Source organism: Ovis canadensis, chromosome 5 (assembly GCF_042477335.2).
Source record: "Ovis canadensis isolate MfBH-ARS-UI-01 breed Bighorn chromosome 5, ARS-UI_OviCan_v2, whole genome shotgun sequence".
NCBI lineage: Eukaryota > Metazoa > Chordata > Mammalia > Artiodactyla > Bovidae > Ovis > Ovis canadensis.
Window position 1 is genome coordinate 19,334,098 of NC_091249.1, and position 19,269 is coordinate 19,353,366.

At 63.1% G+C, this 19,269-nt stretch overlaps 2 protein-coding genes across 28 annotated transcripts in view; one reads left to right on the plus strand and one right to left on the minus strand.

The window, feature by feature from the left end:
- Positions 1-216: 216 nt before the first annotated feature.
- On the minus strand, positions 217-15,969 carry SSBP4 (single stranded DNA binding protein 4). Of its 24 annotated transcripts, none has more exons than XM_069590353.1 (17): positions 15,527-15,969; positions 7,162-7,234; positions 6,723-6,784; positions 6,552-6,636; positions 3,731-3,820; positions 3,036-3,095; positions 2,882-2,951; positions 2,675-2,742; positions 2,524-2,594; positions 2,162-2,207; positions 2,040-2,075; positions 1,884-1,938; positions 1,726-1,796; positions 1,568-1,646; positions 1,190-1,218; positions 967-1,074; positions 217-605 (listed from the first exon to the last, which is right to left on the minus strand). In XM_069590353.1, the coding sequence occupies exons 1-17, from the start codon at positions 15,583-15,585 to the stop codon at positions 576-578; spliced, it is 1,092 nt and encodes a 363-aa protein (XP_069446454.1). In that variant the 5' UTR covers positions 15,586-15,969; the 3' UTR covers positions 217-575. The 24 variants fall into 24 exon arrangements, with proteins under 24 accessions (XP_069446454.1, XP_069446445.1, XP_069446449.1 ...); XM_069590344.1 differs by having other exon boundaries at positions 851-1,074; positions 1,568-1,649; positions 15,527-15,885; XM_069590348.1 differs by having other exon boundaries at positions 851-1,074; positions 15,527-15,872.
- The window catches only part of LRRC25 (leucine rich repeat containing 25), a 28,335-nt gene continuing 17,136 nt past the window's right edge, over positions 8,071-19,269 (plus strand). The window contains exons 1-2 of one of the 4 annotated variants that reach the window (XM_069590364.1): positions 8,071-8,563; positions 10,054-10,207. The gene's annotated coding sequence lies outside the window, so the exon portion shown is untranslated. The remainder of the gene's footprint in view (positions 8,564-10,053; positions 10,208-19,269) is intronic. The other 3 variants (XM_069590366.1, XM_069590365.1, XM_069590367.1) reach the window with 3 other exon arrangements.

Below are 19,269 nucleotides of genomic sequence, written 5' to 3' on the forward strand. Positions count from 1 at the left end.
CAACTCCATCCCTGTCTCCATTTTTCATCAGTAGACTCCTACCTCCCCTTCCCAACTCTGTTGCCCCAACCCTCCCGAGCTTTCTAGAACCGCAACCCCCCTCCCCCACCTATGGGAGATGGGGGAGGAGCCGGCGGCTCTGCCTAACCACAACCCTTGAAGGCTGGGCTATAAGTAGGGTGTGTCTGCTGCAAGCCAAAGAAATTTGAGACCAGATACCAAAAACCAAAATCAAGTTACATTTATTGATAGGGCCCACCCCTGCTGTCCAGGGGAAAGGAAGGTCCCCCAAGGAGCGCCCCCCCAGGACAAAATAGAAATGACGGGAAGGGCCCAAACAGGAAAGAACGTCTCTGAGGTCCTTGTGTGTTTATATATATATATATATATATATAAAATGAATGAGTCCTTGGTGTGGGGCCTCCCAGCCATCCAAGCCTTGACTGGGAGTCCAGTTGCCCGCGGTGTGACCTCAGACCCTCACCCTGCGGACCACCCGAGCCCCTGGACCTTGGCCCGGGCAGGGGCGCTGGGCAGAAGCCGAGGCCGGCAGTGGGCAAGGGTCTGCGGCCCCATCACACGCTCATGGTCATCCCGGGGGAGTACTGCGGAAAGACGAGGGGGTGGCGCGCGGGGGCCGGCTCAGTTCCGGCCTAGGCTGGGACCCGCCCCCCGGGGGGAATGAGGGACAGGGCGGTGTGGACAGGGGGAGAGGAAAGGATCGGGTGGCGGTGCATAGGGGAGCCACGGGTCCCAGGGCTGGGGGTGGGATGTGGACGGGGTGGTGAGATGGGGCGGGCCGGGGGAAGCGGAGAGGAGGAAGGGAAGGATGCCGCGGCCGCCCCCCCACCTGGCCCGCCGCGGTCACGGTCTTGCTCTGGCCCCCCGGCCGCCCCGCCGGGGTCTGCCCGCCAGGCCCCTCCGGCCCGACGCCGCCGCGGGGGGGGAGTCGACGCAGTCGCTTACGCTTTCGCTCGGGAACGGGTGCAGGAAGGTCCCGGCGGCCGCCATCTCGCCGTCGTCCCGCGGGGTGCCCGGGGTGTTGCTCAGGCCGGCCACGGCGCCGGGGGAGCTCTGGGGGCGGCCGCGGTCAGCGCGAAGACCGGCCGCGCGGCCCCGCCGGGACTCTGCTTCTCCCACCCGGCCTACCCCGCAGCCCCGCCCCGCCCCCGGAGCGCCGCCCCCTCACCTTCGGCAACCCGTCCAGATCGCCCGAGCCTGTGGACCGACAGACGGCGGACACGCGGCTCAGACGCGCCGGCGCCGCCAAATCCGCTCCCCCACCGCCTCCCCCGACGGCCGCATCCCCTCCCTCCGCCCAGCCCATTGGGAGGGCCAAGATCGGGGCGGAAGGGCTGGCGGCCGGGCCTCCCCACGGTTTAGATGCCGGACCCTCCCCCAGCTCAGCGGGTCACGCAGCAGCCCAGAGGAGCAAAGGCGCCTTCAATACCCGCCCAGCACACAGAGGCGGACGGGCTGAAGGAGGCCGCCAGGGGGCGCACGAGGCTCGCGGAGCAGCGGGCGAGGACGGGTGAGTGGGTGTCGGTGCCCCCGGACGCCCACTCACCCAGGGATCCGTTTACGTGGTGAGGCTCCATCGCACTCATGGCGGCCATGGGGCCCTCCGGACCAGGGCCAAGCGGGAACTGCTGGCAGAGAAACGGCCTGGGCCTCGGGCCACCGGCTCCCCGCCCCCCAACCAACCCCCTCCCAAGCCCTACTTACATTAGCCCTGCCGGCGCCCGGCCCGATGGGGTTCATGATGGTGTACATGTTCTCGCTCGAGTTGGTGGAGTCTGAGACAGCACATGAGGGGGCAGGGTGTCAGAGGGGCTCCCCCCACCAAGCACACCCCTCCCTATGCCGCGTTCAGGCTGTCCTACCTCCAGGGCTAGGCATGATGGGGGTTCCAGGGGGCCCGCCTCCTCCTGGGGGTCCCTGCACACAGAGGGAGGCACAGACGGTGAGAAAGGCCCCCATGTGTCACCCCACAAACCTTGCGCTCAGGTCCCAGGTGTCCCAGCTTAGGCCCCACTCACCGAGTAGCTGCCGGGGGAGGAGGAGGAGTAGGGGATCTGAGGACAGAAGCAGCTGTGAGCAGTCCACCCGCGCGACCACCCCGCCTGCTTCCAATCACCCCACACCCGTCCCGGATACTCACCGAGTTGCCACTCGGGCTGGCCCATGGGCCGCGCACGCCAGGGCCCCTAGAAGAGACAGCGGTGGACCCCGGGTCTAAGCCCGGTGGTACGTCCCCTACCACACACTCCCTGACACACCCACTCTGCCCCACGTGCCCTCCGAGCAACAGGTGTTGGCCGGGAAGTAACCAAGCACAGATTCCAGGCCAGCTTCAAAGCCCAAGAAGCCATGGCTCACTGGTCTTCGAGCCTGAGCTTCCCCACCCAGCAGTGACGTCAACAGTACCAGGAACTGCCCTGTGGGTCTGCCTCAGTACACCCAGCCCGTGAAGTGGGGTGCTACCCGCCTGGGCTCACTCCTAGGGGTCCCTGAGGGCCTTACATGTTCATGGTGGGCAAGCCAGGGCCAGCAAGAGAGTTGGGTGGGGGCCGCATGCCACCTCCTCCGTAGCTCTGCGAAGGCAAAGGGGCCGTGAGTGCAGGTTTAGTGGGGGCAGCCCCTGATGCTCCCAGTCACCTGGGCCAGCCCTTACCTGGGGCCCAATGCTGGTCATGCCCCGGGGAGGCGTCACCCTCTGCATGGGGCCCATGCTCGAATGCCCTGGGGGCAGAAGGAAGAGTAGGCTCAGATCTGGACCATTTCCCAGCATGGACACGCGCTGTGTTGGCGCGGGGGTGGTCCTGGTTCTGGGGTCCTGATTGGCTGGTGGGGGGACAGCAGCTGGAGCTTCCCTACTCACCCTGAGCTCGCGGGGAGGGCTCCATGGTGCCAGGGAGGAGGGGCTGGGAGCCGGGGAGGCCCACCGGAGGCTGCAGATGGGGAGTGGCAGCACTGAGTGGAGGTGCCCCCACCCCGGCCCAGCTCCTGCCCGCCCCCCCACATCCCTCTCTCACCTGACTCGGCATCCGCAGGGTGGGCCGGGGGCCCCCTGGGAACCGCGGTGACATGAAGGGCTGGAAGAGGTGGGCCGGGGATCAGCACCTCCCCCAACCTGCCCAGCCCTCAAAACTACCCGGTTCCTGCTGTCCTCCAGCACCAGCCGGCATACCTCAGCCCAGTGCCTGGGTGTGTGGAGCTCAGTGGTATGCACCCAGGGGCCCTAGGGAGGGGTGTGTGTGCTCGAAGGGGCGGGGCGTTACAGGTCCTTACCTGAACATGAGGCCCCATCATGGGGGCACTGGGGTTGTGGGGGGAAGGCTGGGAGCCGGGGGCGGGGGGGGGGCGGCCCTAGGAGGACAGAACCAGGCGGGTTGGGAGGAGCGAGGTCACCCGAAGTTTCACGGTTTCCTGTGGCTCTGCTGAGCCTGGCAGGGCAGGGGTGGGGACGCCGTGGAGGCAGAAGGGGCCAGCTAGCCCCTCTAAGGGACCCTAAAGGTAGGGTTATGGGCAGGACCCCTGGCTCAGAGAGCCAAGCTTTGCGGCCCCAAGCACCCTGACACATGAGCAGTCCTAGCGCAGAGCACCCGCCCTCCTTGGCACTGGGGCCCAGGCAGCTCCGCCCCTCTCTGGCCCTACCACGGACGCACAGTACATACCCACCCTGTCACTGCCCACCCAGGGAGACAGGGGGTCCTAGCCCTGGCTGTACCTGGAAGAAGCCGGGTGCCATGGGGCCTGATGCCATTGCATCACTGGGGGCCATGCTCCCCATCACCGGGCTGGGGGCTGCTGCAGCACTCTGCAGGAGCAGGAGAGATGGCAAGACCCAAGTCAGGTCCCTTTCTGAACCAGGTTCTTCTCTTCTCCCCAGCCAGCCAGCCCCGCAGAACAAGGAACCCAAGCCATCCAACTACTGAAGCATGGAAGGACTGGGGAGGGGGGCTAACACTGAGGAAAGAATCCTTGTTCCCCCCAGGCTTAGCAGCCCCATATGCTGAGTGGCCCTAAGCAAGGGCTCTGCCTCTGTGCTGCGGGCCCTGACCTGCTGAGACCCCAGACTAGGGAGGAGGCCAGGGACTCCAGCCCCCTGTGAGTCTCCACCCTGAGGATCTGGGGGTCTGAAAATGCCGCCTGCCGACAACTCCAGTGTGCGCTTCGTCCTTCTAGCACAGGCTTGTTCTTTTGGTCTGAATCCAACTTCAGATGGGTGGGGGCACAGTGCCCCACTCCCAGCCCATCTCAACCAGCCCTGAATCCTTCTGGCTGGCAAGGCAGCTTAGCTGGGCCCCCAAGACCCCTCAAATCAACAACAACAAAAATCAATAGGCAGCTTGGAGATGAACCTCCCTCCCAGAGGGTTCCTTCTTAGAGCCACTGTACAGACCACTCCCCTCCTTCTCCAGGAAGGAGGGAGGAGGAGGAGGGGCACTCCACAGTGCCTCTCCAGGCCCCCAGTCTCTCTTCAGATGGAGGAGGGAACTAGACTGGGAGCCTGAGAAGGGAGTTCTCGTGTCTGCCAAGGGTGGGGATGCTGGTGGCAGGCCCAGAGTTGGCAGGGGGACAGGCGGACAGGCCACTTCCTCTGGCTAGTTCCAAGTCCCAGGCTTGCTTGCCTTTGGGGCCCACAGAGCAGGCGGGGGCGGGGGGGGGGGGGGGGTGGGGGGTAGAAAGAGGCCTAGTCTTCAGGGCAGAGGAGACACATCAAAGGACAGGGAAGGGGGGAGGGCATTGCAGGCACCGAGAACGATTCTCCTGAGGCCCCTTGACGCGTGTCTCTCCCTGGCCGGAGGGGAACAGCTCTGGGCCCTGCGTCTGTCCACCTTCCCCCGCCCACAGGGAGGGCAGGCCCCCCCCTTCTGGGCTGTGGCAGGCGGCGCCAGAGCATTTCCTGGTCGGGGAAGGTGGCTGGTGGTGCGGGTGGTTGGCTTTCCAGACCTTGAGGTGTGCGGGTGGGGGAAACGATGGGGTTCCCCAAGTCTAGGCCTCGAAGGGTTAATCCGGGGGGGACGGGTGGGGTCCACCCTTCCCAGTGGGGGGCCTGAGCTGGACCCCCCACGTCAATCATCCACCCGGAGGCACCAGCCAGGCCCGCGTTGCCATGACGACAGGCTGGGCGCGCTCTCGTTTCCTGGAGACGCTGAGGTCGGCCCCCAGCCCAGAGGCGCTGACTGAGCCCCTTCAGAAGCTGGGGGGTGGAAGGGAGGAGGGAGCCCCGACTGCGAGGGGGAGGCGGCAGGACGCCCCTCACCCCACCGCCAGTAAGTGCGGAGGTGGGGCAGAACACGCAGCCGGCTCCCGTCTGCTGACACAGGGACCCTGTCACCCGGGAGCCGGCCGCGGCCGGGCGCCGCCCCCTCCCTGGACGCGCCCGCTGCCACGGTAATCAGCGTGCTCCCGGAAGCCGCTCACTCCAGGGAGACGTGGGCGGGGAGGGAGGGGCGGGCTGCTCAGCCCGGAGGAGGAGCAGAGCCCCAGGGACCCCACAGAGGCACGGGGAGAAGTGGGGTGCACTGGGCGAGGGAGTCGGGCCCACGCCGAGTCACACGCGCACACAGCTCCAGACACGTCTGTTACCCCCGTTCTGGCCGGACCACAACATGACCGGTGGAACCTGACGGGGCGGGGGGGGCGGGGGGGACACCAGTAACCGCCCCTCCCGTAAAGGCGCATACAGCGTGCCCCGGGCGTCTTTGGGGACACGGTGAACCCTGGCCTTTTCGGACTGCACCCTGGCCCTTCTGTACTGCGGGGGCCCTCTGTCGGGAGGCGGTGCTGGTGGGGGACTCCGGCTAACTGCAGAGAGGGAGGGTGGAGGGAGGGCCCTGGCAGGCACCCCGCCCCAGGGGCACAGCGGAGCGGAGGGCTCAGGATATTAACGCGCCGGCTGCAGGGGGAGGGGGAGGGCAGGGGGAGGGGGAGGGCAGGGGGGGGATGTCTCCGCGGCGCTGGGTGAGCAAGCCCCACAGACCAGGAGGAAGAGGGTAAAGGCAGGGGGCGGCCAACGCCCCCCATGTGACCACACGGTGCTGCGGGCCCCCTCCTGTTACCCAGCCTCTGCTCTGGACGACACTGAACTCAACTTGCACCGAAACCGAGGCCGGAGAGGTGAAGAGAGCAGCCCCAGTCACCGAATAAGGCTGGGAGGTCTGCCAAGCTAGGCCTCTCCAGCGCCAGGGTGTACCCCTGCCTGGGCCCCCACCGCAGAAGGCTCGAGGGGAGGGGGCCAGCTGTGGGGGACGGCCAGCCCCACCCTGCACACAAAGAGGCAGGCAGCCAGGGAGGCAGGAACTGGGGTTCTGTCTATCGGGTTCCACTTGGAGTTCACAGGAGGGGAAGCAAAGGAGGGGCTGGCTTCCAGAGGGTCTCGGGCTTCTGGGGACCCGCAGGAGGTGCAGTGGAGGAGCATAGGAGGAGCACAATCTCAGGTCAGACCTCACAGCCCGGCCCACTTGCCCACTGGAGCCCCTCAGAGCACAGGCCCCTGCCCACGCCCACAAGCCCTGGTCCCAGCCCCTGGGGCGGGGACTCACGTAGTCCTGGAAAGCCTTGGCTTCGCTCGAGTGCTCACACGCCTCTCTGCGGTCGGGCGCTGCACAGTACAAGTCCCAGAACACGCTGTGGGCGGCAGGGGGGGAGATGGTTTCCCCACGCGCCCCCACCCAGCCCCCCTCCAAGGCCCACCCGCACCGCCTCACACGCACCACCACCAGGAATGCAAGAAGCCCGGGGGCTCCCCCAGTGTAATGTTCTTCTCCCATCGGATCTGCAGGGGAGAGGAAAGAAGGCAAGGCACTCACTGCCCAGCTCTGCCTGACACCCTCCCCTCCCAAAAGGCAGCGCCAGCCCCGCTCGGCCTGGGGAGCACTGGGCCAGGAAACCAGTGGGTCAGGGCCGGGGAGCCAGGAGGGGGCAGCTTGGTGAGAAGCCCAGCGGGGAAGCAGGAGGCAGACCCTCAGATGGATGGGCAGATGCCAGGAGGCCCATCTGCAGGCCCAGCCCCAGCCCAGCCCTCACCTTCCAGGGCGTGATCTGACCCTACCACCAGAGACCTGATAAAAATGGGGTAAGGAGGCCCCCAGGGTTCGGGGGCTGAGGAAGGGTCTGGCTGCAGGGGGTCCCTGCCTGGCTTGGCCAGCTTACCTCAGACAGGAAGGTCTGGGCTGACTTCTGGGCACCGACGTGTAGCAGGTACTCATACACGTACAATGCCAGCCTGCAGGTGGTCAGGTAGGGGCCAGGTTAGAGGCCTGGGCCACACTCAGTGCCCCGCCCCAAGGGTCCCTGGGAAGGGCTCTCAGGCCAAGTACCGGCCTCCATGCCAGTTGCTCAGCCTGACCACCTCCCACATCAACACCCAGCCTGCAGGCCCCTCGTCTAGGCAGCTCTCCTAGGAGTCCCCAGATCCACTTCCAGGTCAAATTCTGTTCTGTTCAACACCCCCTGATGGACCAAGTCCTGGGCCCATCCCACCAATCCTGAGACCCCCGAGCAGCCTTGACCCCAGAGAGGCCCTCTGCTTGGGGAAGGGGCTCGTGGGCTCCATTCGACTGTGCTCTGGGTAGGGCCTCCCAGCAGGCACCCTGGGCCACGTGGCCAGGCCCAGCACCTAGCGCATGCCCAGCCTCAGCTGCTGAGGAAAGAGGGGGCTCTCTGACCTGAGGTCTTCCTCCTCCAGGTCTCCCTGGATGCCCCCGTCCTCTCTAGGGCCAGTCTGCAGGCACCAGTGGTGGCTATGAGACACTCGTGCCAGCCCCCAGGAGACGCTGGGGCACGGGAAGCAGGGCCAGCAGTGCCACTCAGCTGTCGCGACACCGCCTTGCCCAGATGCCCATGGCGCCCAGCCCCCATGCGCACAGCAGCCCGGTTACTGCCCAGGCCAGCAGCACCGCTCGAGGGCCACACGAGGGAGCCGGGCCACCCATGCTGCCTTCCAGGCCTTTCCTTCCCTGGCCTCTGCCACCCCTCAGTCTATCTTCCACACCAGCCAGCAGAGGCACAACTCCCCACTGGCTGGAGTCACCTAGTCGCCCTCTACCGTCCCAGCCCTTTGGGGCGCCCCCAGGGTCCTCCCACTGCCCAACCAGGCCCCAGATGGGCTGAGGGGAGTGTGGGTCCGAGACTGGAGGCTCCCCAAGGGCCAGCCTGAGGTTGCTCTGGTGAAAGCTGGAGGCCCTTCCAGATGCCTGCCTTCCCAGCTGGCCGCCCTCCCCTGGCTGACAGCCCCATCTTAAAATAACCTTGCCTTGACTCACGCTCCTGTTTTCTCTCGCTCTTCCCAGCCAGGCTGCTCAAGCCTCCCATCCCGGCCCCTTCAGCAGACCGCCCAGGCCCTGGCCCACGGCGAGGTCCTTCTGCCCCGGCCCCGCCCCATGGCTTCCGCCCTTGTTCTGGACCTTCTTCCTTTCTTCATCCACCCATCCCTTCATTCATTCAACACACGTTCAAGCAGCGCCTCCCTGAGTAGTGACCCCACAGGCTCCTGTCCTCCCAGAGGCTACCAGCTTGCGGGGCGAGACGGAGGAGCAACAATACAGAGGAGAAGGTAAGCGGCCTGGTGGGCTGGAAGGCGGTACATGCCACAGGACGAGGGGAGCTGTTAGGGAGTCGGGGGGGCGGCTGTCCCAGGGCAAGTTACGTCCACAGCTCGCGTTGTGCCCCGAACGTGGCAGCCACTGGAAGGACCGAAGCGGGGCTCTGAGAGGTGGGATTTGTGGGGCTTACGTAGCTCTGAGTGTGGGTTTCCCCCAAGACTAGCCAAGGTCCCCGCCTTGTCATCACACTCCTCCCAGCAGCTCCTCAAGGCCCAGGCGACCCCAGGTTCCAACATCGCACCCAGCAGTCCCCAGCATCCTCCCTTCTCCGGCCCAGTGATCTCCCTCACCCTTCAGGTGTGGGGCTCATCTGTCCACCTCACTCCCAGAGCCCCCCCCCCCCTTTCTAGAGGTCTCCTGAGCCTTCACCAGTGGTCTGCATCTGCCTGGCTGCATCCGCCCGGCCCAAGCCCATCAGTACAAGAATGAACACAAAAGGCCGATGGGGCCAGAGCAGAGCTGACCAGCTCCAGCCAGCTCACTTCCTCACCTTGCAGGCAAAGACAGAGGCTGTGAGAGGCCCAGCCGACCCCGTCACCTTGGGGGGCAGTGCAGGGAGCAGGAAAGGCAGGGGGATGAGACACCCAGAGACAGGGAGCAATACAGGGCGGGGAGGGGGCCGGGCAGGCTGCCCCAGCAGGGACGCAGGGGGCTGCAGTCTGCTACCCCCCCACCCCCACCAAGGGCAGAGGCTCTCCCAGGGCTCTAGAGTCCTCTGAAGAACACAGTGGCTCCCACCAAGGGATCTACGCCGCCAGCCCACCGTGTCCTCCATCGCCTCTCACCCTCCACCCTCAGGGTGGCATGTGACCTAGGACACAGGTCCCGGAACCCACCCCGGCCTGCTCTCCTCCTCTCTCCCTGGGCAGCCTCCCCTCCTGCTCGGATGACTGACTGCTGCAGCTGCCCACAGGCTTGCTCAGAACTCAGTGTCCACTGCCCACTTGGTATCTTAAAGGCCCAGCCCCAGCCCAGCTTCTCCCCTTCCCCTCCTGCTCCCCATCCTGGGTGGTCTGCACACACAAGTGTGCGGTGCAAGTGTGAAGACCCACCCAGCTATCCCCCAGAGATCACTACATTTTACTGAATTTAGGGGAAAGAACTTAAGGAAAAAGCCCTCTCTCCTCATGCTGCCTTCCTCCGCACACTCCAGGCTGCCACCATCACTTACCTGGACTTCAGCAAAGGCTGTCTCCTTCCTTCCCCACCAGCACTCCGCACACAGACCCTCCTTCCGCCCCCTCCCACATACACACACTGACCACTCACTACTCTCCACCCCAGGGCCTTTGCACAGGCTGTTTCCCTGCCTGGGGCACTTCAGCCAGAGACCCTCACGGCTCCAATGTCACCTGTAAGAGATGTCTTTATCACTTCTAACCTCAGCCCTGCTCCAGTCTCCCCTCACCCCCCATCATTTTATTTATCTGTTTGACACCAGGCTCTCCACTTACTGCCTGCAGCCCCCACTGAATGTCGCTATGGGCAGGCAAGGACTTCATCTCACTCTTGAACTTATCTAGCACTGGGCCCTCAGCCATCCAAAGGAATGGACCCTGAACCCCCTGGGGATGTGAGCACCTACTATTGTGATGGTAAGGATTTGGAGTTTTATCCCAAGAGCATAGAGAAGCCAGAGAAGGTTTTCAGTTTTGCTGAAACCGAACACCTTACATGCTAGTACTTTTCATTTTCATCTGGATCAAGTCTCAGAGAATTGGGAGCAGTTTTGTTTGCCTGAAGCCTGGCAGGTGGTTTGGGGACCTCCAGAGCCCTCCCCTCTGGGGCGCTTCTGGCTTTGGGGGGCGGTCCCTGTCCAGGCCCTGAGCGGGGTTGTGGGAAAGGGCCGGGGCTCTGGGTCCAAATCCTTGTCCCGCCCCAGCCCTCGTCAGCAAATGACCTACAGAAGGAAGAGCCCATCCATCAGGGGATCCCTGCTGCAAGAGGGCAGGAGACGGGAGGGAGCAGGGCCTCCCTCCAGAAGGACCAGTGACCTGGAGCATGCGAGATGCCTGGACTGGGAGTGCTTACAGGGAGAAGTGCCCATGGGCCTCCCTGCAGCTGAGCACAGAGCAGGGGCAGAAACTCAGCAATGCCACCTTCATTATCAAGAACTGCCGTAATTGGCCAAGAATTGAGGTAACAGGTGCCGCCTGCTCAGCTCCCCCTCCCCCAGAGCCCCTGGGGGCGTGTGCCACTGGGGGCTGGGAGCAGGCCTTGCCTTCAAGGCCTTCTGTCACCCCTCCACCCTCGCCTAATCCGTCACCAGTTCCACCTACGCCCTTCAGGGACTCTCACCCACACGTTTCCTCCCTCCTCTCCACCACCCACAGGGCCAGGCCTTCAGCTCTCCAGAGCCCCCCTCCTCACCAGCCTTCAGGTTACGGCCTTCCTCCCACCCAGCAGCCAAAGGAACGACCCCCACTCATAAACTCCACCCCAGCATCTGCCCCCAGACCCTGCCTTCCCAGAAGTCTCCCCTGTGCGGCTGGCTCCGCTCAGCCTTTCTCAAGAACCTCTTACCCACAAGCTCCCCTCCAACAAGGGTGCCCAGGGCCACACCTGAACACTCAGCTAGGGATGGGACAGACACACGGTCATTCCCTTACCCCCTGGGAAGATGGACAAACTCCCTGAGGTGATGTGCTTATATCAAAACCGATTCTGGCGGAAAAACCCACGAGATGCCCAGGGACACTGACAGGACTCTTGCTCATGGAACTATTCTAAACCCGCCTGGCAGCACCCAAAGTGTCCCACAGCTAAAGTTTAGACGCTGCCCCCAGGTTAGGACAGCAGAGCCTCTGGAGCTGGAAGGGGGAGAGGATGCCCAGCAGACGTGGGGACCTTCAGCTGTCCCTGTCAGCTTCATCTCCTTGTTTAGAAAGACTGAGACCAATGGGCAAACGCACGTGCTCGTTCTGGGTGGGAAGCGCTCCAGGGACCGACCTCTAGGTTGGTGTTCATTTACAGAAGGAGAGGCTGTGTCTCCCTGCAGGCAGCCCACTCAGATCCCACCTCCCTCTGGCCCACCCTGCCTCCCTCCCCTGTACCCTCTGGCTCACCCTGCCCTCCCCTCCCCTGTACCCTCTGGCCCACCCTGCCTCCCTCCCCTGTACCCTCTGGCTCACCCTGCCCTCCCCTCCCCTGTACCCTCTGGCCCACCCTGCCCTCCCCTCCCCTGTACCCTCTGGCCCACCCTGCCCTCCCCTCCCCTGTACCCTCTGGCCCACCCTGCCCTCCCCTCCCCTGTACCCTCTGGCCCACCCTGCCCTCCCCTCCCCCCCCCCCCGCCCTCCCCTCCCCCCCCCTCCCCTGTACCCTCTGGACCCTGCAGTCGCCGCTGTGTGCCTGGAGCCCTAAGTGCACAACGAGCGTCCACTCTCTACCCAGCCTCGGGGTCATTTTGGAGAAGAGATTCTTCTGGCCAGAAGACGCTAGACAGATGACTGTCTTTCTGGCTCCCTCTTATCTAGCTGTGCGGTTGTGAGGTTGGGCTCCATTTCCACGCACCCTTAAGCAGGAGACGTTAAAAGTGACACCTGTCTTCTGCCCAGGTTGGAAGCAGGTGTCTGGCCACCCCACTCCTGGGGATCCTGGCACCTCTCGAGCCATCCTTGTACCCTGGCTGGGGTCTGGGGGCTACCACTCTCCTGGTGGGAATGGTCTGCTTGTTCAGACATGTGCTGGGCTGGGTCTTGGGGTGTAGTGAAAGGCAGGTGCTGGCCCAGAAGAAGCCCACATCCTAGCTAAGAGGTAGGTGAGTTATCCAGGGATCTGATGCTGTGCGATTAAGAAAGTGCAGTGGGAAAGTGGGTGGTAGTGAGGTGTGGGAGGGGTCAGCTATGTGGAGGGTCTAGAGGAAGAGCCATTGACTAAGGGCACAGCAAGCGCAAAGGCCCTGGGGTGAGGCTGGGCCAGAGAGCTGGGGCTGGTACCCAGGGTGGGGGCGCACCATGTGGGCTGGAGAGGTTTGTGTTTTAAAGTGCGCTCCAGCTCCTTTGTGGAGTGGGGCTTCTGGGGGTCTGCTGGTGGGTGGAGGGCCAGGAAACCTGGGGGAGGCAGGCAGTTATCTGGAACAGAGCTGATGGTGGCAGCTTAGGGGACGGCCGTGGAGATAAGAGAAGGGAAGAAACAGGTTTGTACCGTATGTAAAATAGACAGCCAATGGAAATTTGCTGAGTGACTCAGGGAACTCAAACTGGGCTCTGTAACAACTGAGAGGGGTGGGATGCGGTGGAAGGAGGGAAGGAGGTTCAAGAGGAGGGGACATATGTATACCTATGGCGACTTCATGTTGATATATGACAGAAATCAAACCAATATTATAAAGTAATTATTCTTCAATTAAAAATAAACCAATTTTAAAAAAAGAAACAGGTTTGAGCTGGGAAGGAGGGCTTTGGAGTTGAGTTTCAACCCCACTGGACAACCCAGGGGAGATTCTGCGTCTTTGAATCCAGCCTCAGTTCTTGGCCAGGGATGGAAGAGGGGGTTATCTGAGTTCTCGGTCCCCCTCCCCCCTCATTTTTGGCCAGAGCTATCCTACACTCAGCCATTTCTTGTCAGGAGGGTCCAGCAGAAGTGCTGGCTTGGGGACGAGGTTCTGCTGCAAAAAAAAAAGTTAGGAAAACAGCAGATGGTGGCATCTGCTTCACTGATGGGGATGCTGGGCTCTGGATAAGAAGGACCCCATCGAAAACTCAGGTTCAGGGGCACAGGAGAGCTCTTCGAAGCGTGGGGCTGACACACTAGAAAGGCAGACCGGGGGCTCTGAGCCCGGTTCCGTCTCCCATCTGAAATGCGGACAGTCAGCCTTGCAGGATTCTCACCAGGGCTGGGGGAGAGGCTGCAGGTAGAGCACCTCACAGGCCACCAGCAACTGAGCCACTTCCGTCTCTGGGCCTTCGTTTCCTCCTCTGCGTAATGGGGTGAAGGGGGTTCCACTGCTCAGGTCCTTAACTCTCCAGGCCTGTTCTTTTCTCCCTCATTTCACCTTCCTGCCTCCTCCTGCCATTCTTCTCCTTCCTTCTTTGGCCCCTGTCCTGAGCCCCCTCTGGCTCCCTGTCTCAGAATGAGGTCTGGGCCAGCCTGTCCTAGCAGTGGACTTAGCGTCTGCTGGGTGCACAGATGGTGGGTCCCTGCCCTTGGGGGTTCACAGCACACAGTGGTGACTGCAGGCTCCAAGGAATACAGGGGAGGGAAGGCAGGGTGGGTGAGGGGGAGGTAGGGCCTGGGTAGGCTGCCTGCAGGAAGACACAGCCTCTCCTGTAAACGAAGAACGCTCCAGCTTACAAGGAGGCCCCAAGAGCACCTCCCACCAACTAACTAGTGCTTACATTTGGTCATTGGTTTCAGATCTTTTTAGATAAGGCTTCCCTGGTGGTTCAGTGATTAAGAACCCACCTTGCAATGCAAGAGACACCAGTCTGATCCCTAGTCTGGGAAGATCCCACATGCTGTGGAGCAACTAAGAGGTGCACCGCAATGACTGAGCCCAAAAGCCCCAACCTCTGAGCCTTCAAGCTTTGCTTGTCCTCAGCCAAGAGAGAAACGGTTGCCGAGCTGTAAGAGATGAAAAGAAAGCCTGCACACTGCAATGAAGAGTAGCCCCTGCTTTCCACAACTAGAGAAAGCTGGTGTGCAGCAACGAAGACCCACCACAGCCAAAAAATAAAATAAGTAAATAAAGCTTTAAATAAGGGGATGAAGGTGACAGGGACAGCTGAAGGTCCCGGTGGGGGCGGGAAAGGGTCCCAATGTCAGCCCAGGCAGAAAACGCAGGATAGGAGAGAGCCCGTGTTTAGGGCTCCTTTTCACTGCTCAGACTTTCAAATCCTCTCTTGCTCTGTTCCTTGAGTCATCATGGGGCCTCTCCCTGAGAACCCAGTCTCCTGACATCTCCAGCAACTGGTTTCCCACACAAGGTGGCTTGACTTTTACGATCCTGCAAATCAGCCCTCGCAAGCCTTCCGTTTTCGCTGGCAGGATAACAATATCACAAACCACCATTGGGTGCCCTTGCTGTGATAGTCACAGGTCCTAGCACTTTTCAAATGCTCCCTAAACCTAAGAAACGGAACTGTTATTACGTCTGCATTTCTCAGGATAAAGAGTGAGCTTAGGAGGCTGTAGTCCCTCACCCAAAGTCCCACCACAGGTAAGTGGCAGTGCCTGGAGGCAGGAGCAGCAGCTCAGCTACCACCCTACTCCAAGAAGCTCTGAGCGCCCCCAGCCCCTCATCGCAGAGTCTGGGAGTTAGGTACCTGTCCCTCTAACAGCCTTGAAAGCATCTGCCACCCAAAGCCCAGCGCCATGCCTAGAACAAGTGGGCGCCCCAAGACTGTGAGCCCTACGGCTTCCCCAAGGGCCCCACCCAGCTGCCCCAGGCCCCGCTGGACAGGTGGTCTTACGGGGGTGGGCCCGCCGCCCCTCAAGCTTTCACCAAGGAGGAGAGTAGGGGGCGGGCAGCAGAGTGGCCAGTCTCGCCTGCCAGGGAAACTTCCCCCAGAGGATGGGGGAAGTGGCACGAACCGCGAGCGCGCACACCGGTGGCAACCTCGCACACCCAAGTCTCGACGTCGGGGAGGTCTCGCGACCCTTCAGTACCCCTCGGATCTCGCGCGCCCCCGCAAATCTCGCTCCCCTCGGGTCTCCCGCGCCCCTTCCACTCGCACGACCTCTCGGATCTCGCGTGTCCCCTCAAATCTCGCGACCCCTTAAACCTCTCATGCCTCTCGGTTCTACGGCGCTCTGACTTAGCTCGCGACTCCCCGAGCCCCTCCGGTCTGGCGCGCCCCGCACGGACCCGCACCCACGTGCCCCACGCGATGCCCGCCGGCATCGGGGCCCCGGAAGCGGCGCAGTGGCCGAGCCCCGCCCCCGGCTCCCGCGGTCCCGACCCACCGACTCACTTCTCTCGTGCCTGACTGTCGGAGGGCACGGCCGAGCCCTTGCCCCCCTTGGCGTACATGCTGCTCCGCACTGCCGCCGCCGCCGCCGCCGCCGCCGGGGCCCCACACCTGTCAGGCGGCGCCGCGGGCCGCGCTCCCTGTCGCCATAGCTACCCCGCGCCCCGGGCCTCACCGCCCTGAGCCCCGTGCGGGCATCGCGGGCATTGTCCGCGCGGGGGAGCTCCAGACGGCGGCGGCGGCAGCTCCAGCTTTGGCTCCGGCCGCGGGTTTTATTTTCTTCCTCTCTTCCCTCAGCGCGGGCTGTTCCGGGAAGCGCGCGCCCCCTCCTCCTGCCGCGCGCGCCCCCGCCCGCCGCCACCCCGTCGCCCGCGGGCGCCGCTCTTAAAAGGGCGATGGCGGGAGCGCGGGTGGGTCCCGCCGCCGGGACCGTGGGCCGGGCGCGCACGCGCAGTGGCCGCCGCGGGGGGAAGGGGCGCGGGGCTACACATTCTCAGGGCGCTAGTGGGAACTGCCACTCGAGGACGAACAACAGGACACAGCTGATAGCTGCTACACACGCAGTGTACAGATAAGCCCAAATTGTACACAGAAACACAGCCACACACTTAGTTGCGGCTACACTCGCCGACGCAGGACTCGTGGCTGCTGGAGCAACTACTGATAGCCCCATAAAGCTACAGGCAGTCACACTGGGTGTATCACCCCCGCAGAGCTACCCACACCCAGCACGGAGGGAACTGCCACACATATAGCCCGCCTTCAGGACACACTGTCATTCATGTAGGTATACACAGCTAAAAGAGTGGCTGTTACAAAACACTGCAACACACTCTACACTCACATAGGTACCCACACGGAGACACGCATAGGCACCGCTATGCCACAGCTTCCAACAGCTGTGGAAAGAATCCACGCAGCTACCCTGGGGCACACCGTCGCAGCCTCCTGAGGGCTTCACACAGGGACCTGGAGTCTCACCGAGCCAGAGATGACTCAGTCACGCGCAACACACAGTCACACAACACAGATACACACAACACAGACACCACACGGACAAGACGCTCCCGGGGTACCCAGGCTACCTCCTGGGGACTACCCCGCACTGCCTCACAGTCACACCTGTTGTCAATTGCAGGTGCTGGGTGGCTTGACTGACTGGGTCACTTTCGCTGGCTCCGCCTCTCAGCCTGTACCAGCTGTGAATATTCCACCTTAATAGCACCTCTGCAGGAGTCGGGGTGCAGGCAGTAGACATCCCATTCTCCCTCCTAGGACCTCTCTTCTCCCCCCCTGGGGGTGTGCAGAGGAGGTGGAGGCCGACACCCGCAGGGCAGGGGCGCCTGGGGTGGTGGGGGTGGAGACCTGTGTGCCAGGGTACCCGTGCGCAGTGTGCGCTGGACCTGCTTGGGCTGGGTGGGGGCTTGGTCCAGCTGTGACTGTGGTCTAGATGCTTCTGTGAATGTTTGCCGTGGATATTCTTTTGCTTTGCTTTGCACAGCCGAGAGTGTGTGTGTAAACACGCGGTTCCTCTGAGTGCACGTGTTCGTCTTTGTGCGTGGGGGGTTGGCGGGGCCCCAATCGCTGTCCGGGCAGTTGTTCCTAGCTCTGCGACGGTGGCTGTGTGTCCGCGGGGGTCGTGTGCTGGGCCGAGTGATGCTGCGTTAGGTTTTGTACACTAGTGTGTGTGCGCCTCCGCGAGTGGGTGGACTGCTGGCCCCCTGGGACCTGTGTTATGTGTGGCGTCCGCTCAGATTTCCTGTGTCGTGAGCGTCTTGATTGAAGCGCCCCAGCGGCTGCCGGCCGACCCCCTAATAAGCTTCCCTCTTAGTACCCCTCCCCTCCAGTGGCCTTCCTCCGACCCAGGCCTTCTGGTGGGCGGGAAGTCTGGAGCCGCTGGGGTTCCAAACAGGCGAAGAGGAAGGGAAGGGCTAGGCCGGCTCCAGCCCCGCCTCCATCCCGAGGGGCCCGGGCCTGGGGTTGGGGGTGGGGGACGCCAGCCCTTCCCACTTCCTGTCCAGCCGCTCGTCCCCTCCCCCAACTTCCTCTCCCGCGGGCCTCCTGGCCCCCGGCAGGCGCGGAGGAGGGGCCCGCGCTGCGCGCTAATGGGGGCGCGGCCCGCCCGCTTCCGTCAGACGGTGAGCTGGCGACTGTCCAATGTCCCGGGGGCCACCGATGGACGTTGGCATCAAGGACACCCTTGTCGTAATACCGGTTCCCATCACTGCTTTCCAGCACCTCCTCGCAGGCAGGCACACAGAGGGTGTGACTCACCCAAGTCACACAGTGTATTGGTGACATCTGTGACTCCCAGGTCCCCCAGACTCTCCAGTCGCCACCCTGGACGCCCGCAGTTATCTCTTAAGGCTCGGTGGCTCTCCAGAATTCTGTGTGCCCTGGCCAGGTCCCTGGCCTGCTCTGATCTGCGGCTCCTTGAGTCGATCGATGTGAGCCTTCTCCTCACAAACATTTATTGAGCGCCTGCTGTATGCTGACTCTGTGGAGCCAGTCGGGACACACTGCTACAGCTTGAGCAGAGGCTTCTGACGAACAGGAGAATAATTTCAGAGGGTGCCACGTGCTGAGCAGAGGGAGGGGACCCCGGTGAAGAGGACGGGGCGACCGCTGGGGCAGAAGGCGGCGGGAGGGAGGGAGGCTGGGAGGCGGAGGCACCCGCGGCCAGGCTAGCTGCGGAGGGGGTAGGCGCGGCGGGCGGGAGAGACTAGCATGGTTCTCATGGCAACGGGGACGGATCTGCAAAACACAGCGTCGGCGCCGGCGGAAAAGTCCGAGAAGAGCAAGATCTGGGTCCCAAGCGGCATCCAGGAAGCTGAGCCGAGCGCATCACGAACCGGATCGTACGCCTTGCAAACGCAGAACCCGTAGAAACCCCCCACCGCCATCCCGCACCCTTGCAAGGGAGGGGCATGAGGAGAAAAAGATTTTTGGTTATTTTTAAATAGGGGGAGGGTGGATCTGAGATCTGGAGGAAGAATATTCGGATTGCAGTGGCGGCAAGTGCAAAGGCCCTGAGGCGGGCACACGGTTAAAGTGCTGGAGGCAGAGGGAGGAGGGCAGCGTGACAAGCAGGCAGGAAAAGAGCAGAGGAGCCGGGCCATTCCCGGAGGGGACGGATTGGGCTTTGTTTTGAAGGGAATCGGGAGCCACCGGAAGGTGTGTGGTCGCAAGGGGCGGGGTCTACATCAGGATTTTAAGAAGCTCCAAGGGGCTGCCGGGTGGGTAGCGATGGCGTTGAGGAGGCAGGGAGGCTGTTTCGGGAAGAGGCCCAGGTAGACAGAGCCAGCGGGGGAATTGGTTTAGGAGCAGGAGTGGGGGCGGGAGGGACGGTAAGCGAGGAGAGCTAAGGGTCAAGGCTGGGTCCCAGACCTGCGGCCACTTTGCTGGCTCCCAGTCGCCCCCGTGTGGCTGCGCGGGGACCGCAGCCCTTAGCCGGGTCTCTGACTCGTGGTACCACCGACTCCCCCAAACCCCAGCCCCGCGAGGTCGGGGTCGTTGTCCGCGGGAGCTCGGAGTCGGCTCCGCTGGTAGGGCAGAGGGCTTGCCTGGAGGAGGAGCCATCCGTCCCCTCACTTCCTCCCCTCCGGCCCTTGCATTCTGCAGACCCTTCCTTCACAGGCCCACCTCCTGGCCTTTGCACTAGCCCTTCCTGCCGCCTGCAGCGCGCTTTCTCTGGCTACTAGCCTGGTTAGTTGGAGAAGGCAATGGCACCCCACTCCAGTGCTCTT

Excerpts from the sequence above, each read along its gene's own strand:
- SSBP4 (XM_069590338.1), bottom strand. The coding sequence starts at position 7,869 with ATGGGGGCTGGGCGCCATGGGCATCTGGGCAAGGCGGTGTCGCGACAG. Across the intron at positions 6,611-6,722 it reads TTCTTGCATTCCTGGTGGTG|CGCCCGACCGCAGAGAGGCG; the intron begins GTGCGTGTGAGG and ends TGTACTGTGCAG. Across the intron at positions 3,096-3,730 it reads TGGCACCCGGCTTCTTCCAG|CCCTTCATGTCACCGCGGTT; the intron begins GTACAGCCAGGG and ends CACCTCTTCCAG.